This window comes from Theobroma cacao, chromosome 1 (genome assembly GCF_000208745.1).
Source record: "Theobroma cacao cultivar B97-61/B2 chromosome 1, Criollo_cocoa_genome_V2, whole genome shotgun sequence".
Classification (NCBI taxonomy): Eukaryota; Viridiplantae; Streptophyta; class Magnoliopsida; order Malvales; family Malvaceae; genus Theobroma; species Theobroma cacao.
The window spans coordinates 586,742-603,870 of record NC_030850.1 but is presented as its reverse complement, the minus strand read 5'-3'; the positions used below and the strand labels follow the sequence as shown (position 1 = coordinate 603,870).

The following is a 17,129-nucleotide window of genomic DNA, read 5'->3' as shown; positions in this document are numbered from 1 at the left end:
CGGGGGGGGGGCGGGGGGGGGGGGGGGGGGGGCGCCGGGAGAGAGAGAGAGAGAGGAGTTAAACAATCACTCAAAGGTTTAGCTATAAAGTGATCCAGTACTTATGTACTGGTACTTATGTACTTATGTACTTAGAACACAAATAGTCAAATACCAAATGAGAAGAGTAAGCCAGCAATACAAGCAATTATATCTAACAAAAGTAGCATGGAATAAAATATGAAAAGGTTATTTAAAAGCATATATATATGTGCATCAAGACAACGTTCTGTCCATCAAAATTATCTTGACCAGAAAATGCAACTAGCAACAATATTTCTCACAAATAATAGTCAAACAAAATGTGTATTAATAAGTATAAATGCATATGCTCAAATGGCTCATTTACAGTAAGGATTTACAGTGAAAATTCATGAACTAGCACAACTAGCAGCAAGGTGACAGCAAAAGCTAGGCTTGTTGGGATTTATATTCATTTTCTTGGAAATAAAAGAAAAAATTTGAAAATGTAGCAATTAAGTTTTTCCCAAAATATATTTTCTAGAACCAATTCCATAAAACCCTGAATGGTACAAACCTCTGCAGAAGCTTTAACTGAAGTATAATCACTTCAAGGTGTATTAAACCCACAAGCTAGACCTCAGTCCTTCACATCTCTGTTATAGTGAATGAGGGTGCTGCCCTTACTTTATTCTCATATCTTTCTCTTCCCCCTCATTGTTCTCTAAAAATGCTCCTCTCAGAATTTTACACCAACAGATTACAGATAGCTATCAATATGCATTTTCATTATTAGTAAATTAAGTTATAAGTTATAAATGTACATGCTTATTTTGCTTCTTTCCAAGTCTTCACTTGAAATAGGTTTGTTTTTAATGATAACCACATAGACTTGCGACAATAGAATAATAGATGAGTCCAATAGGCATAGATGTAACTTATGAGCATGCTAAAAATTCCCAATGCACATCATCATTAAAAAGCTCTAAGCAAAGGAACTATCACCATCACATAAATGAAACCAGCTACAATGTATCCGAAAAACTCACCTTTTTGAAGCCCGCTATTAATTTAATAGAAACCCAGCCCTGGTCATCCATGTTCTGCCGCAAGTATGTATCCTTAATTAGATTTTCATTACTGCAATGAAGAAACAGGCAGTTAGCTTCTTGGGTGACCAAAAATAACAGTATATGGCTATTGAATTAACAAGTTTGATCGATGTAAACATGCAAACATAGCTTTACCTGAAATAATAATCTATTTGATTCACTATCCTAGCATGCAACTGATGGTCTTGAGGTTCTGGAGCAGGGAAAAACACCTGTGGCATTGGTGCAACAAAGGGCACTCCTCTAAGTGACTCTGGAGGAGGGGCTGGGAGTAAATAAACATGAGATGGCAATTCTGAAAGGAGAAAGAGATATCAGAGCAAACTTAGAGTACCACTCTGCCTCAACCAGAGAGAAATAATAATGATTATAAGTTCAGCATACCAGGGAACCCCATGGGGGTGCCAAAAGGCCGCACTGGCGGGGGAGTAATAAATGGTGCAGTATTAGGCGGTGGAGGTGGTGGTGGATGCCTCATTAACCTGGAAACAACTCTTGGCTGCATGTGGCCATCCCTACTATTAAAGTTTCGACCATTCCAATCTTGATTTCCATGGTCTTGATTGCGCCTTCCTCCATAATTCTGATGGTGAGAACCATCTCCTCTTGGATGTGGACCACCATTACGATTTCTGAATGAATTCCGAGGGTGTGGGTGATCATTACCACCACTATGAGGCTGTGACACAAATCCACCTCTCTGTATGTGGTCCCTAGAAGGGTTATTCGCAGTTGCTTCAGCTACAGGACCTTGAGGTTGAGGCTGAGGCTGAGTGAGGCCACCATTTGATGCCGAGTTATTACTATTTCGCTTCATCAACCTCTGGCGGACAGGCATTGCGTTGTTTGGAGTCGCATTTGAATTCGAGTTTACATTGTTGCTGACTTGTTTCTGTGAAGACGAAGACAATGCATTTCCACTCCCCTAAAATTTCGGCAAACAGCAAAACCATCAATATTAAGCAGCCTCAGAATCCAAAATTAAACAAACTTGCGTAAGAAAATCTTAAATACTCCCTATATTCATACATAACATCCATTATCCAGCTCCCTCTTTTAATTCAAGTAAACCCTAAAGTTGGATTAAGAATTTAAGATATCTCTTGCTTACCAAAAAGATAGTAAAACAAATTGGAAAACTAATTTCATTTTGATTCAGTAGAGTTGAAACAGTTAATTCCAGCTTTTTAGCAGGGGCTAATAAATACTTAAAATGCTAATTGAATTGAAATTAATAAAGAAGGACTTAAATTTTTAGAAAACAAACCTGAGAAACGGGGACAGCAGGAGAAGATGATCCATCCGGTGAAGCTTTGGATGAGTCTGAAGAAGATTTGGAGAAAACCCTAGCGGACTCAGACAAAGCAGGCCACATGTGCGCCCCCATAACAGCCCCAAACTCCGCAGCCCCGTTAGAAGGCTTGTTCCAAGCCGGCCTCTTACCGGCATTGCCATTGGGACCAGAACCCCCATTCTCCACGCCTTCCTCTTCGACCGCGGCGTTAACAGGTGGCTCAATCACAGCCGCCAATGGTGAAGACGAAGAGGAGGTCGAAGGCGACAAAGGTACACCCGCGATCGGCTCTGATTCTCCGCGGACGATTTGAGTCCAGGGCGAAGAAACCACCCTCGTAGCACGATGTGATTGGTTAGGGCTACTGGGAGAGTGATTAGCAGCTGTCACTGCAGCGGAGGTATTGAAATTAGCCGTATTAATATTTGCAGCCATATCAAACCCTAATCAAACAAAACTGGATTTTCCTTTCGCTTTTCCCCTTTCTTTCCCCTAAGTCGACAAGTTGATCGACAGCGAAAAAACTAAAAAAAGAAAAGGAAAAATAGGAGAACAAAATTTTGATTAAAAATAAAATAAAATCGGGAAGAGAAAGAGAAAGATTGAGAGTTGCAAAATTCAAGGTTTCGCAAATGTAAAATATGGGATTTTCCAAAAATAAAAAAATTAGGGATTGTATGATCCGATCGGCGAAGAGAGACGAAGGTTAAAGAAGAAGAAGGGCGATGGAGGCTCTGTAACCTCTGCTTCTCTCTCTCTCTCTCTCTCACTCTTTCTCTCTCTTATTTTTCCTTTTTTTTTCATTTTTTATTTGTGTGCGTCTCTCTTAAATACTTCCTTCAGCTGCTTGCTTAAGTAAAAGTTCTTGCGGTTTCACGATTTTGCCCTCGTGTCCAGGGTTGTTTTGGTCAATTAACCTGCTCTTACCGCTGTTAAATCTGATTAGGGTTTTTCCACTTTACAGCATTGTTTCCTAGTTCGAGTTGCGGTAAAGATTCAGTTACCTACTAAAGGTCTTTTCAGGCTTCCATTGTTTTCAGTTTAGCGTGGCCAATAAGCAAGCATCCAATAGAAAAATGCCACGTAAGCATATTTATGATAACCCCAATCTTATTTCGAAAAAGACTGTTTTGGTAAAAACGCAGCACGAGGTGGGTATTTTTACTATTTCAAGTAATTTAAGATCCAATTAGGCTTATTTTGTATGAAATTTTTAGAATTTTTAGTTTTTTTTGGCAAATATTTTATATATCCCATGAAATAGAAGAAGAATTTGTGTGAGATTTTGATGACATGCCATACTTACTGTGTATTGATTTGGAGCAATTTACATGAATATGTCAATAAGTTGATGATTGATCGATCGAATTTTATGTATTTTCATGTTAATTTAATTATTTTTTATGGAAAGTTCATTTTTTAGTTAATTCAGTTCTTAAAATTTTAAAAATTCGGTATTCAGTTAATTCGGTTTTTAAAATTTTAAAAATGAACAGATTATGAAAATTCGGTATTTAGTTAATTCAGTTTTCAAAACTTTAAAAACGAATCTATCGAATGTTTACTTTTAAAAAAAAATCATTTATGGTACATTAATTAAAGTTTATATTTACGTCGAAATATTTTTTATATAAAAAAAAGAAAATTGAAGTATTTTCTCTTTTATGATTAAAAGAAACAATAATATTGAATTTTTAGTAATTTTTTTCTCTATGGTAGATTTCCAGCTAGAGATTCTTGGAAGCTTCTCTAGAGATTCAACAAAGCAAGGTCAAAATTCAAAATTCAAAATTACAAAAATAGAAAGTAATAAAAAAAAATCATGTGGATGGCTTGCTTACCTTCTTGGCCAAGTAGTGTTACCAAAAAAGCTCCAAATTGGGATATCAGATAAGATGGAATCTACTTATGGATGAAGATAAAATGGAGAAAACTTTTCTATAGAAAATTTTTAAAAATTTTCCCAAAAAAAAAAAAGATTGAATTAACATTTTGAAATCAAATAAAATCTAAATATATTATTGCATTTTTATAAATTGTAAAAATAAGGCTAAATGAAATAAAAAAAACACTCTCACTTCTTATAAATAAATAATAAAAATTTATTTTGAAAATTAAATAATGACAATACTAATTATATTATACACTAAAAATGCTTTGGATAGTTTATAATGTGTGATGTTTCTCAATTAAAACTCACTTTAAGGTGTTTATTTATTTATTTTAAAGGACAAAAAAAAAAAAACAAAAAAGGGGTGGTTGTTGAATTAGCTTTCTTTTTTTTTTAATCAAGAAACATATAATTTTTTCCCCACTTTAATTCCAAAAGTGGTCAATTTTAGACTTGGGTGTGAATGTGATAAATGTGGAAGAAGAAGAACATCATTTGATGTGAGATTGTGAATATTAATTTTAGATGGGGGCAAAATGTAATAAAAAAAAGGCGAGGGTCAGAATTTTGTTTTTTTTTTCCTCGTCAGATTTTTCAGCCATTGAATTCTAAGTTTCTCCTGTTCGTAATATTTGGATATGGTGTTACTATTTAAATTTTGAATGGTACGGCAGCAAAAAAATTCACAAAAGGAAAAATTATAAAAGATGCAAGCTGATTTGCTTATTTAAGCAATTGCGCTCTTATTGTGCTTTCAAGGGCATCTTTAGCCCACAGCCCCTCACCTATATTTCTTTCTCATATAGAATCCAATTCCACTGCCATGTCTAAAGCAAAAGATGGACCAAAAAAAAAACCCTTAAATGATAAAAAATATTTAATTATATTAATTAATATAATTAAATTATTATTATTTTATTATATTTAAACAAATTCTTACTTTTTAATTCACATCCACACAAAACAGAAAATCAACGGCTGTCAAACTTAATATCAATTGATATTTTCTATTAATGATATTACCCATTAGTATTGGATCGGACAATTATTTTAATTTTCATTAAAATTAAGAATTTATGAAGACAAATCAAAAGATAAAAATTTATTTAAGTATGATAAAAGAAGATAAAGACTCAGGTGCGCCTCTATATTACTTTTGTAAGGTGGGAGTGTCCTTTAGGAATTCTTGGTGGTTCGTTGAATACCAGACAATATTTTTTTTCCTTTTTCTTTTTTTTTTAGTGGAAAAGAACTATGATTTTACTGCTTATGATTCTAATTCTCATATTTATTCTAATTCTCGAAAATAAACGAAGCTTGTATTTCAGTGATATTAAATGTATACGATAATGGTTATTTTTAAAATATTTTATTATAAATCTTATTAAATTATAAGAATACTCGAATTCTATTAATACTCGACTTAATTATTCTTGATACTATAAACTTTTTAATTTCGTTTTCAATCAATTCTAGTAACAAGTATCTTGAGAGGAGAAATCGAGGGATGATGCTTTATTTTGTTTAGTTATTAATGGCCAGATAACAAAATCAATGGGCAGCATCGGCTACCTTTGACAAAGGTAAAGATCCTTCTTCGTTTCATCCTCGCCTGTGATCGTGGAGGGAGGCTTCACAGGTTACATATGGGCTCCGAAATGAGAAACCCAAGCATATAAATGCTTTACAACTGGCTTTGTGTAGGTTGCTGGAAAGCCCAAGATTATGAGCTGTTTACTAAAATCACAGGCAAAGGTATCATACATTCAAGATTCGGTTGATTTGGTTTTAAAATATCAAAAAAAATAAATTAATAAATATTTTAAATAAAATTTAATGAAAATCGATTAAATTATAATAAAATATTAAAAATATCTGTATTGAAAATATATATTAATTGATTTTTGGGTTAAATTTGAGATATTCGTTCCAATGTATTAGCCTCTAGGCCTTAAAATTCTTTAACATTACTTGAGTACAAGCCAATGGAAAGCTCAATGACTTCCATTTCCTGATAAAGGAATGAATTTTTTATTTTGTGGTTTAGCTGTTCTATTATTTTATTACCCGTATTTGGTACGGGAGGCCGTCCTGGTATGGCAATGTAGCAGACTAGAACTGGAATCTACATTCTGATGGGGCGGCAAACGCAATGATTGTTGCAAAAGAATATCGTTTCTCAAATTGTTGAAGCAATCTACACTTATACATGTAAACTAAAGAAACAATGACGCTGAACAATAGCTTTCAAGGTTAAGGATTTGATGAATCCCAATCCAAAAATGAACTTGTTTTTCGGGGCTTGATTTGGGTTCATTGGATAGCAAGTAAGTAGGCGTTTTGCCCATTCTCAACGAACCAAACTATAGGGGCATTAATTGCTCTGTCACATAGTCTTGCTGGCAAATGGATCCAATGCATTTCCCCTGGAAGATTATTGTAAAGCATATTTATTCTCAAAGGAAGTACCGCTGCCTAGCCATAATTGCAAACGCAAGCAAAGCGGGGCGACTGGGTTGGAGCATTATAAGTAGGGTACTCTTGTCACGAGAGTTTGGGAAAAACATAGCATAGCATCCATGGAGAATAGTAGAGATGGCCAAGTTCACCAGCTACATGGGAAGGATTACGTAGACCCGCCACCAGCTCGCTTGTTGGACATGGAAGAGATTAGGAGCTGGTCTTTTTACAGAGCTCTGCTTGCCGAGTTCGTTGCTACCCTTTTGTTTCTTTATATCTTAGTTGCCACTGTCATCGGTCACAAGAAGCAAAAAGGTCCCTGTGATGGTGTTGGCCCTCTTGGTATTGCTTGGGCCGTCGGTGGCATGATCTTCGTTCTCGTCTACTGCACTGCCGGTATCTCTGGTAACACCAAAAAACCCTTCTGCTTGGAACCTGACACTTGGTTTTTTTCTTTTGTATTAATTTCCATATCCCGTACATGCTCTATCCGGAAGAATCACAAATGTGAACTCGTTGTTGAAACAGGTGGTCACATTAATCCCGCTGTTACGTTGGGGTTGTTCGTGGCCAGGAAGGTTTCGTTGGTTCGGGCTGTGGCTTACATGGTTGCGCAGTGCTTGGGATCCATCTGTGGCGCCGCTATAGCCAAGTCCATCATGAGGCGCTACTACAACACTCTAGGGGGTGGTGCCAACGAAGTGGCCTCTGGGTACTCGAAGGGCAGCGCTTTGGGAGCTGAGATCATTGGCACTTTCGTCCTTGTCTACACCGTTTTCTCTGCCACCGACCCCAAAAGAAACGCACGTGATTCCCACGTCCCCGTGAGTATATCAAGAAAAGCTACTCTTACCTAGTTTCTAATGCTGGTTTTTCTGAAGCTTTTTGCATAGGTGAGTTGAAACTAAGCTTCTGCGGTGCGGTTGTGGTTCAGGTGTTGGCTCCCTTGCCAATTGGATTTGCTGTGTTTGTGGTGCACCTAGCCACCATTCCCATCACTGGCACTGGCATAAACCCGGCCAGGAGCCTAGGTGCTGCTGTGATCTACGATAATGAAAAAGCCTGGGATGATCAGGTATATTTATATTTTTTTCAGTCCATTTTTCACCATAAATTCGATCGAATACCAACTTTAATTTGAGGTTTCTTTTTGTTTGAATGGTGATAAAAAAACAGTGGATATTTTGGGTTGGTCCGTTCATCGGAGCGCTTGCTGCAGCAGCATATCATCAGTTCATACTGAGAGCAACGGCCATCAAAGCTTTGAAATCTTTCCGTAGCAGCCCCACAAATTAAAGGCCCTCGTCCTGGCCTCTTTATTTCGCTGTCTATGTATGTTTCCTTTGGATAAGTTTTACATGCTTTCTTTGTGTTAGAACTTCGTTGTCAGTTGTAAAATGACTGCTGGAAGTTGTTGTTCAGTGATTCTTGAAAAAAAATGGGAAAAAAAAGTCAGAGGAGTAGGTTTGGGAATATGAATGCGAGGCTTATCTAATTAATGCAACGAACGATTTTTTATTTGCATGCCTTGTATTCGCCAAGGGGACTGCCAGCTGAGTCATGGGGTAATCATTTTCTTGCATGAGAAGACAGCATTTCCTGGCTAAAAGCCTAAAACTCCCCCAAGGTCCCACTTTTCAATAACCGTAATCTAGTTCAGCTCTCTACGATTTAACAATTATATAGCAAAGGTCGAAATGTGATGCTTTGGGATGCATGGAAAGGGTGCTCCCAGATAAGTTACCGACACAGACCAAAGTTTACTTGATTAAACTGGGAAGAGAACAAGGAGGAAGACCCTGCACTTAGATACGCCAAAAGTCTCCCTGTAACACTTGTCAAGTACTCTGCTTGCAGTTTGAATGCATATGATACAGCAACAGATTACAGATGCAGCCTTTGATAATGTGTTCCATTTCAACCGCCCCATGAGTATTCAAGATAGTTTCTAGAGCAACAGTAGCACAGAAGTAGAAGTAGAGAGAGGAGAGGGTTCAAGAAGATAGGGAATGGATTGCTTAGAGGCTGTCGCCAGTCAAATCACTTTCATGTTTCGAAGAGGTGTAAATCAGAGATCCATTTTTAAAGAACCCACCTAACACTGTCCAAGTTTCCTACACAATTAAGAAGGAAAGTCCAGGCCATCTTGGACCCATTCTATCTTTCAACTACCTTGGAACAAATCTTTCCCTCAGAGAACGGGTGGGCATAGTCGGGCTCCTACTCATACATGCCTATCAGCTATAGCTTCCGCCTCCCCTCCAAGATCAGCAGTACTTCAAAACTTCTCTTGCTTCCATTAGATAATGGTCCAACATTCTAGTTATAGAAATACTAATGCAATTTCGATTTAACCTTATCATCAATCTGGCACTTCTCCTTGTTTCATAACTTCAAATTATGCTAAAGATTAATCTGACTAGTATCATCAATAAGCAAATTAAGTGGAGATCACAAAAGCCTAGGAGAAAACTGGCATTTGCAAGCAACACAGTTGTGTTCAATCTTAAAAGCAGTGAATCTTACAATGGTAAAAGTAGGACAGGGCATGGGATGAACTCAGCCAGTAGATTTGCATCTACATGTTTGGAATGGATGGCTTCCATGCTCATGACCACTAGATCCAAATTTAGGTCATCAGCAACTTCACCAATGATAGCAGTAGGCTTGCTTCCTTCCCCAAGTCGCTCCAACAACTTGAATTCCTGAAATCCTCCTGTTGTTTTTCACATCAGTAAGCACCTAGTCAGAAAGCTGCATTTAAAGAAAAAAAAAAAGAAAAGTGGCAAAATAAGCTTCAGTGACACAAAGAACTACTACCACCCTAGTTTCATGTATATTTTTGTACTTTTACTTACCTACCTGAAAACTCCTGAGGCACATCCATGTGACACACAAATAATATAGTCAAATATTGTATATGATGAACATTCCAAGGAAGCAAATGTTGGAAAATAATGTATTTCATAAGGTTCAAACATCTCATATTACCAAAATACATAAAAAGTGAATGCCTTATATTGGAAAACCAACTATGGGCTTGTTGCAAGATTGGGCTAAACAGTTAGAAACTTCAGATTTTCCCCCTGCGCGCAGAGTATACATGTGGGCTATGCCCAAGTGACTTGCAGCAGCATTATCAACGTAGGGAAATCTGAAGTTTTTAACTGTTTGGCCCAATCTTGTGTGCGCGCGAGCCCACTCCGTTTTCCTGTCCATGTATTTTGGCAATGTGAGATGTTTGAACCTTATAAAATACATTATTTTCCAACAGCAAAGACCAAAAAAATGCCCAGGGACCATATTTCTTTTAGTGATTCCAGAAATCTATCCTAAGGTTTATTACTTTAATTCCATGTATACATAATACATATACATATGTCTGCAAGTATGTGCGTATTCTAAACTTTCTATAGTGAATTTTTGCTAAACCTGAAACCGCATAGAATGCATACCTTCAGAGAGATGCCAGCGAATGCTAGACAGCTGAGTTTCATGCTCTGGCAACGCCTCTTTCTGCTTGTCATCAATAACTGCAACGTGCATAAAGTTCTTAGTTCTTGAAAATCTTGCCTTAAAAATGTTCTTTAACAATACACACAAAAATGCTATTGGCAGAGGACAGTGCACAAACCTACAACAGTGATGTCAGCTCCATACTTCTTTGCCAAAGCAGCAGTAGTTGTAGCCGCCTGCTCAAAAATTTTAACCCAAAGAGTGATGATCCAAATGCAAATAAGGATTTGGGCGTCTTAAAGAAGCACCCTTTTTGTTTGGAAGAATTTACAGTCGATGTTCTAACATTGGGGTTTCTTAAGAAAGTCACCTGTCTTGTTCCTTCCGAGAGATAAGGATTTCCGTCTGTTATTGGCAGAAGCAGATGCTTGAAATGAGTAAATGCATCAGCTGCTATATTGACTTCAGATTCTTGAGGCTCAGCGTTTGCTGTTCATAATTAAACCAAAACCAAGAAAATATCAAAATTGTAGCTCGCGAAAACACCAATAGTCAGCTTAAATTTTCCACTTCATTCAACAAATTTTGATCAATGCAACCCATTTCTCCGAAAAAGAAAATGGTTTGCATGAAAATTCAAACTTCATCAACTCTACAAGCATTCAGTAAACTCAAGAACGCTAAATCCCAACACTGTAATGACTATCAAAATCAAAGAAATAGTAAAAGAAGTCACCTTTGGGTCTGATTCTGTGATTTCTGGGACGGAAAGAGAGATTTCGGGCTTTAGACGAGAGAGAAAAGGAAGAAGAAGAAGTGAAAGCTAAAGAAGACAGAGACTCATTCGAAGAACAAGTGAGAATTGAAGGTTTGGAGTGCTTTGAAGTTTCGACCGGAACTGCAACCAAACAATGAGCAAAAGCCATCTGATTCAGCGAACTGAAGAAAGGAAGACGAGCAGCGAGTGAGTTGATGATAATTCGAGAAAGTGGGGAAATGACATCAAATAAATAAATAAAATAAAAATCGGATAAAAAAAAGAGAAAGATAATGATTGCATGCGTGCGACGTGTACAGATATCCGTGAGTTCATTTTACGCGTGGGCCGTTCCCTTAATCACGACCGTTGATCTCTGGTGTCGAGAGCTTCTAGCTTTTCGCGTACCCCGTATCGTCTTTAAAATCCCGTACTCGTCGGAGAAGATATAACCGGCGGCGATATGGGAGACATGGACGATGACGACGACCACGACGACGAAGGCGGAGACGGAGAAGCGCTGGCCGATCAGCAAATGACGACTGTATCTCGTCATGCTTTCGGCGACTCTGAGAGAACCGCCTTCTCTATATCGATAATCGAGGTTACTCAATTTTTCATCAAAATTCTCTGCAAAAAAAAAAAAACAGAAGTTTTGGAGTATAAATTTTTAACTTTGTTCATTAGTTGACGATGAGCAGAACATGAAAGAAGACTACGGCTTATTTGTGTGGCCATGTAGCATCATCTTGGCCGAGTATGTTTGGCAACAGAGATTGCGTTTTTCCGGGAATCGTGTCGTCGAGGTATTTTTCCATCATTAATTCTGAGTTTTTGGCTTTGGGATTTTCCCAATAACGGTGTTTGTTTTGCAGCTCGGTGCAGGTACTTGCTTACCTGGGTTGGTAGCTGCCAAAGTTGGCTCCTTTGTCACCCTTACCGATGATGCAAACAGATTGGAGGTAGAATTTTTACTTGTAATTATTTTGTCTTTAGGTGAAATTTTGACCAATTTGTTCAAAATTTAAAGGCTTGATGCAAATTTGCTTTTGCTTAAGCAGATTAGTGTAGTAACTACTAATATTTTTTACCTTGTTTAAGCCATTGTCATTAAGTTTTTCACTGCACTATTTGCAGGTGCTGGCCAACATGAGAAGAGTGTGTGATCTAAATAATCTAAACTGTGAAGTAAACTGTCTTTCACTAATAATGTTCTATGTTGATTGCTTGAGTAATGTTGTTACTTTTTCGGCCTGGTGCCTGTATGAATTTCTGTTCATGGATTTCAGTTTTGGTTTTTCAGGTATTAGGACTGACATGGGGAGTTTGGGATGCATCCATATTTAGTTTACATCCGCAAATTATTCTAGGGGCTGATGTTCTTTATGATGCACGTGGTAAAACTACTTGTCAGTTGTCTAGATGTTATGCTTTTTCTTTTCACTAATCAATTAACTTTTAAGCTGAAATGTTAATGGAAACTTGTATTGGTTAGCCTTTGACGACCTCTTTGCTGCTGTGGCATTTCTGCTCCAAAGTAATCCAGGATCAGTTTTCATAACAACTTATCATAATCGAAGGTACTATTCACTATTCTGTCTCATTGGGATTCTGATGTATTTGTTGTCCATAGTTTCTTAATGATGTGTGGAAATTATGCTGGGGAATGTTGTCTTGTTTTCCGATATCAAGATCTTATAAGTGTTTCTGCTGACAAATAATGTGCAGTGGTCATCATCTTATTGAGTTTCTAATGGTCAAATGGGGACTCAAATGTGTGAAGCTTCTTGATGGTTTTTCGTTGTTGCCATCCAATAAGGCAGCTAGGCTTAATGGAAACATTCAATTAGCAGAGATTGTGTTGAACCATGAGCGGATTGAGGTAATTAACAACCTTAAATTAGCATATGGAAGTTTCTTGTTATGCAGCCATTCTGATGTGCATTCTTACTTCTGACTGCTGCAGGAAACTTTTTCCTCTGGTGCCGGATGATTATGTGGTTTAGTTCATTTATATATTTGTTGATGTATGCTGCTTTTTGTAGCACAAATGAACTACACCGTTAAAGACAAGCTCAAGTTTAGTAAGATTGTACATTTCATGTTTGTTATAGACAATTGCTAAAAATAGAATTAATCCCATTTTGTCTGTTATTAGTTACAAAAATGGCTTGCCAACTGGAGTAAATTGTGAAGCCACATGCAGCTTGTCAGTTTTACTCTCAGTATTCTAGTGATTGATGCATATGCTGGTTTCACTTTTGCATTAGACATGGTCGAGTTGCTTGTTTGTATTTATCTGTATTTCATCAGTGAAAGCCCTACCTTGAAAGTAGGCTTTGCATGTCAAAGGGCAAGCTGGTTTTTTCCTGCTTTTCTTGATTTATGTTAATTTAGAATTAGGTTGGGCCTGAAGATGCAAAAGAAGAGGGAACAGTTTAATCTTTGATGCACTTTCCTAGATCTTTCTTTGAGGAGTATAAATTTGTAGCAAGTTATTGAACCCTTTGAAGCTCAAACATGAAAGTGTTCGGAACTAGAACAAATCAGTATCTTTTTGCATAATTATTCACTTATAGGTTGCAAATGCTGTTCTCACAGCAGGACACACCCAAGTTGTAAACAGGGCCAATGAAGCGAACCTAAAGCTAGTTTCTTAAGATATCCATAAGCATTGGTACCTCAACTTATTCTAATAGTGTAGCTGTGCTTCTTCAGCAATAAAATCTCGAGGAAAGGCAGCCCATTGATGGACAACCTGGCTTTCATAATTTAAAATATTAGAGAACTAAGCTAAGAGATCCTTAGTTTACTACCCTACAATCTTTTCTAATCTCTTGTCCACCGTTCAGGCTACTCATTTTGATCATAGAGTTCACGAAAGCCTTCTCAAAAGCTTGTTTTGATGTGGCAAACTTGTGTACCAAATTTTTGGTCTTTGGATTTGTGAGCAGGGCTTGGTCTGAAGAAAACAGGGCCTTGCGCTGAAGGATCAGCTTGTAGTACGTGTTATCAAAAGTTGTTGAAGAAGGATCCATAGTCGCTCCAGCGTTCTTTGCCTTGTTGTTGATCGGGCAAACACTCCTTAAGCTCGCTGCAAATGAGGGATGCATCTTAGGGTCTATGTCGTGCGTTGCGTTGAAGTTGCGGATTCTGTTCACGAAGGATGAACAGTGTGAAAATCCAATAGTGTGGCCTCCTGCAAAAGCATCAGGTGCAACTTTTTTATCCCTTTTCCTTGTAAATATTGTAGAATCAGAAGTATAAAATTTGTCAATTCAGTTACCTGAAAGAGCTACAAGGTCATCCATGGATAGACCTCTCTGAGAGAAGCTTTGTTGCAGTTGAGATATGGTGAAGGTTGGAGCTGGCAACTGTAGGGTTTCACTAGCCTTCGATGTTCTCCCATCTTTTCTTCCCTTGGGCACATCCCACGTTGGACCTCCAGACTATCATGAATTCAAACAGACAATTAGAAATGACTCTTTGTTTTTTTCATTACCATTTTTTTCCTACAATGCACAGGCAGAAGCACACGAAAGAAGTCAGTCTTACAAGCACGACAGCATCCCTTGCAGCCAAAGCCAAAATATCAGCACATGAAACTACACCAGGGCACGAAGCTTCAATTTCTTTCTTAGCACCTTCAATAACATAAAATCCATGCAAAGAAAGGTTGGCAGGCCCATCTTTTTCTGCTTTATTATTTCCCTTGGAGTACAACAGCACAGAAGCATCACAACCCTTCAACCAAAGCAACCCCAAAAAAAGAAAAAAAGGTCAGTCAAATCTATAACCATCCAAACCAACTTCCAAAGATATGGTCTATGAAATTCTACACCAATTACCCTTATGAAACAGTCATGAAAATGCAGCCGCAGAAGGGCAGCAGGGATTGTCTCATCCTTTCTTGTTTCGCTCTGGACGGCCTTTGAAACAATTGACTCAACATCAGGGCACGTTTTCTCATAGTGATTCAAGCTAAGAGCATCAGCTGGTGAAGATGCCGAGAGAACGATAAGTGAGCTCAACAGCGCTACGATCAAAGCCATGTTAAAAGAACTCTTTGGTCTTAGTTAGCTTTCAGCTTATTTTGCATGGAAACTTCGAGGATTTATGCAGATATATACAGAGAACCACAGACATCTGTTACTGCAGAAGGTGAGCTGGTGGCCCTGGAATAGTAATGAGAACTGCCTTAAGCAAGTACTGTTCATCAAGCAACGCATGCATCCTCGCCCAAAAGTCGCCGTGCAACTGACCTTTTGTCATTTTCATAGCTTACCAAATAGAATCGTACACCTTTTTTGTTTCTTCCCCAAAATAAAGTTTGATCCAACAGAAAAGATAGAAGTTCGTGTGTAGTCACGGAAAAGAACTGCTCTTTTCAGTGGTTAAAAAGAAACAATCAGAGTCGTTATTTGTGTTTTTCAAAGCTTGTTTTTCAAGTCTTACCTTTGTTTGATATGTTGGGTATGGCTAACAGTGGTATCTGTTGGGTTCTTTTACCAGTTTTTCATGATTATTAAGTTGAAAATATGGTAGAATTGGAGGTTCCCCATTTTCCTTTTTCTCCAGGCCACAACTTTTTCCCCATTTTCCATCTGCTTTGGATGCCATGGACTCGGAAGATTGTCATGGTATCATCAAATTGTGGACTTTAGCATTAATGCGTTGCTTAAAAGTTGGAACTGATGGAACCCAAACAATATTCAGGTCCAAACCGACCCCACACCTCACCTTCATCTTCAGATTTCAATCAAAGTTAGGAGCCTAAAGCCAGAACTTGATTGGGCTGGCTTACATAAGAAATGGGTTTCAAAACCAGATCATTTTACAACTAATGGTGCCATAACTCTAACCAGCCTAGCCGAGCTGCACAAAAAAGAAAAAGAGAGAAAAGTGTTTGGAGGGAGAGTTTAAATTATATTAGGATGATCTCAAAAAATGTGATTTTTTAGGTATAAATCAAAGTTATACATAATATAATAGAAGAGTGTGGTTGTTGTAGGATTAACAATATTACATGCTCTTAGAGATTGTCGAACCTCAAGAGAGCCGTGGTTACAAACTAAACTTGATCGATTTGGAGAGGATTTCTTTACTTTATGCCTTAAACGAATGGTTCCTGGTGAACATGTCAAATAATTCCATGGTTGAAAATATTCCCTGGGGTGTCCTATTTGTCTATACTTTATGGTTTATCTGGTATTGGCGTAACTTAAGCATCTTAGATGCTTCTTTCTCTTGGCCTTACAACGCCTGGCGGCAGATATGGTCCAAGTCGGAGGAGGCATGGGATATCTTGAAGTAGAATGAATTAGGAAATTATGATATCTTGGGAAATGCCTAATCATTCTTTTGTTAAATTGAATGTTGATTGAAGTGCCCAAGGAGAGCCATGGGTAGCTGCCGCGGGTGGTTGGCTCAGGGATGAATATGGTAATTGGGTAGTGGGTGACTGGGTTCCACACACAAAATTGGTATTACTTTTTCATTAACAGCTGAATTATGGGCAATTTACCAAGGCCTGAAGTTGTGTAGGGATAGAGGCTATAGGAGAATCCAGGTGAGTCTGACTCTTTATTAGCATTACAAAAAATCGTAGGCAAAAGTACCATATTTGATCCTAATGTTAATCTTCTTAGACTCATTAGAGAACTACTTAATCGAGATTGGAATTGTTTGTTATCTCATGTTTATCATGAAGCTAATCAGTATACCGATTAGATGACTACTCATTATGAAAATTAAGATTTAGATTTATATATTTTTTATGTTCTTCTTGATAGCATTGTTACATGTTTATTTGCAAACTATCTAGGCATAGCTTGACCAATAATGGTGAAAACGGCTTTATTTTTCTTCATAATATATAAAAAAAATAATAACACAAAAGCTTTAATTTTATATATATGTAAAAATGTAATTACGGTAGATAATATAAATTTTGAAATGAATTTAAGAATTAAAACCTATTCGGTTTTCAATTTTTTTTCATGTCTAAATATAAAGTAGTCATTTGGTTTATTTTCAAGAAATAACACTTTTTGTTTCATGAAATTGCTACTACTATATTTATAAGCTAAAATGTTGAATTTCGTAAAAATATATTATAACGAATTATATAATGTATCTATAATAGCTTTAATATCATCA

At 37.3% G+C, this 17,129-nt stretch overlaps 5 protein-coding genes across 8 annotated transcripts in view; 2 read left to right on the top strand and 3 right to left on the bottom strand.

Annotated features, from left to right (window-relative positions):
* Positions 1-3,207, bottom strand: part of LOC18610721 (la-related protein 1C) — a 5,236-nt gene extending 2,029 nt beyond the window's left edge. The window contains exons 1-4 of the mRNA XM_007046560.2: positions 2,380-3,207; positions 1,497-2,037; positions 1,248-1,407; positions 1,050-1,140 (exon numbers count right to left, since the gene is read on the bottom strand). Coding sequence (XP_007046622.2) covers positions 1,050-1,140; positions 1,248-1,407; positions 1,497-2,037; positions 2,380-2,841 — 1,254 coding nt within the window. The 5' untranslated portion in view covers positions 2,842-3,207. The remainder of the gene's footprint in view (positions 1-1,049; positions 1,141-1,247; positions 1,408-1,496; positions 2,038-2,379) is intronic.
* LOC18610720 (aquaporin PIP2-7) lies at positions 6,756-8,281 on the top strand. Its single transcript, XM_007046558.2, has 4 exons — positions 6,756-7,162; positions 7,286-7,581; positions 7,692-7,832; positions 7,934-8,281. The coding sequence occupies exons 1-4, from the start codon at positions 6,877-6,879 to the stop codon at positions 8,051-8,053; spliced, it is 843 nt and encodes a 280-aa protein (XP_007046620.1). The 5' UTR covers positions 6,756-6,876; the 3' UTR covers positions 8,054-8,281.
* On the bottom strand, positions 9,107-11,217 carry LOC18610719. 2 transcript variants are annotated; one of them, XM_018125481.1, is made up of 5 exons: positions 10,950-11,217; positions 10,584-10,702; positions 10,392-10,449; positions 10,213-10,290; positions 9,107-9,511 (listed from the first exon to the last, which is right to left on the bottom strand). In XM_018125481.1, the coding sequence occupies exons 1-5, from the start codon at positions 11,137-11,139 to the stop codon at positions 9,504-9,506; spliced, it is 453 nt and encodes a 150-aa protein (XP_017980970.1). In that variant the 5' UTR covers positions 11,140-11,217; the 3' UTR covers positions 9,107-9,503. The 2 variants fall into 2 exon arrangements, with proteins under 2 accessions (XP_017980970.1, XP_007046619.2); XM_007046557.2 differs by having other exon boundaries at positions 9,107-9,473.
* On the top strand, positions 11,273-14,104 carry LOC18610718 (methyltransferase-like protein 23). 3 transcript variants are annotated; one of them, XM_018125464.1, is made up of 9 exons: positions 11,273-11,574; positions 11,672-11,776; positions 11,846-11,932; positions 12,108-12,158; positions 12,274-12,367; positions 12,466-12,550; positions 12,699-12,852; positions 12,937-13,049; positions 13,925-14,104. In XM_018125464.1, exons 1-8 carry the CDS (start codon positions 11,434-11,436, stop codon positions 12,961-12,963), a joined length of 744 nt encoding a protein of 247 aa, XP_017980953.1. In that variant the 5' UTR covers positions 11,273-11,433; the 3' UTR covers positions 12,964-13,049; positions 13,925-14,104. The 3 variants fall into 3 exon arrangements, with proteins under 3 accessions (XP_017980953.1, XP_017980958.1, XP_007046617.2); XM_007046555.2 differs by having other exon boundaries at positions 11,324-11,574; positions 11,658-11,776; XM_018125469.1 differs by lacking the exon at positions 12,108-12,158.
* On the bottom strand, positions 13,504-15,507 carry LOC18610717 (peroxidase 64). Its single transcript, XM_007046549.2, has 4 exons — positions 14,819-15,507; positions 14,526-14,714; positions 14,257-14,419; positions 13,504-14,169 (listed from the first exon to the last, which is right to left on the bottom strand). The coding sequence occupies exons 1-4, from the start codon at positions 15,020-15,022 to the stop codon at positions 13,775-13,777; spliced, it is 951 nt and encodes a 316-aa protein (XP_007046611.2). The 5' UTR covers positions 15,023-15,507; the 3' UTR covers positions 13,504-13,774.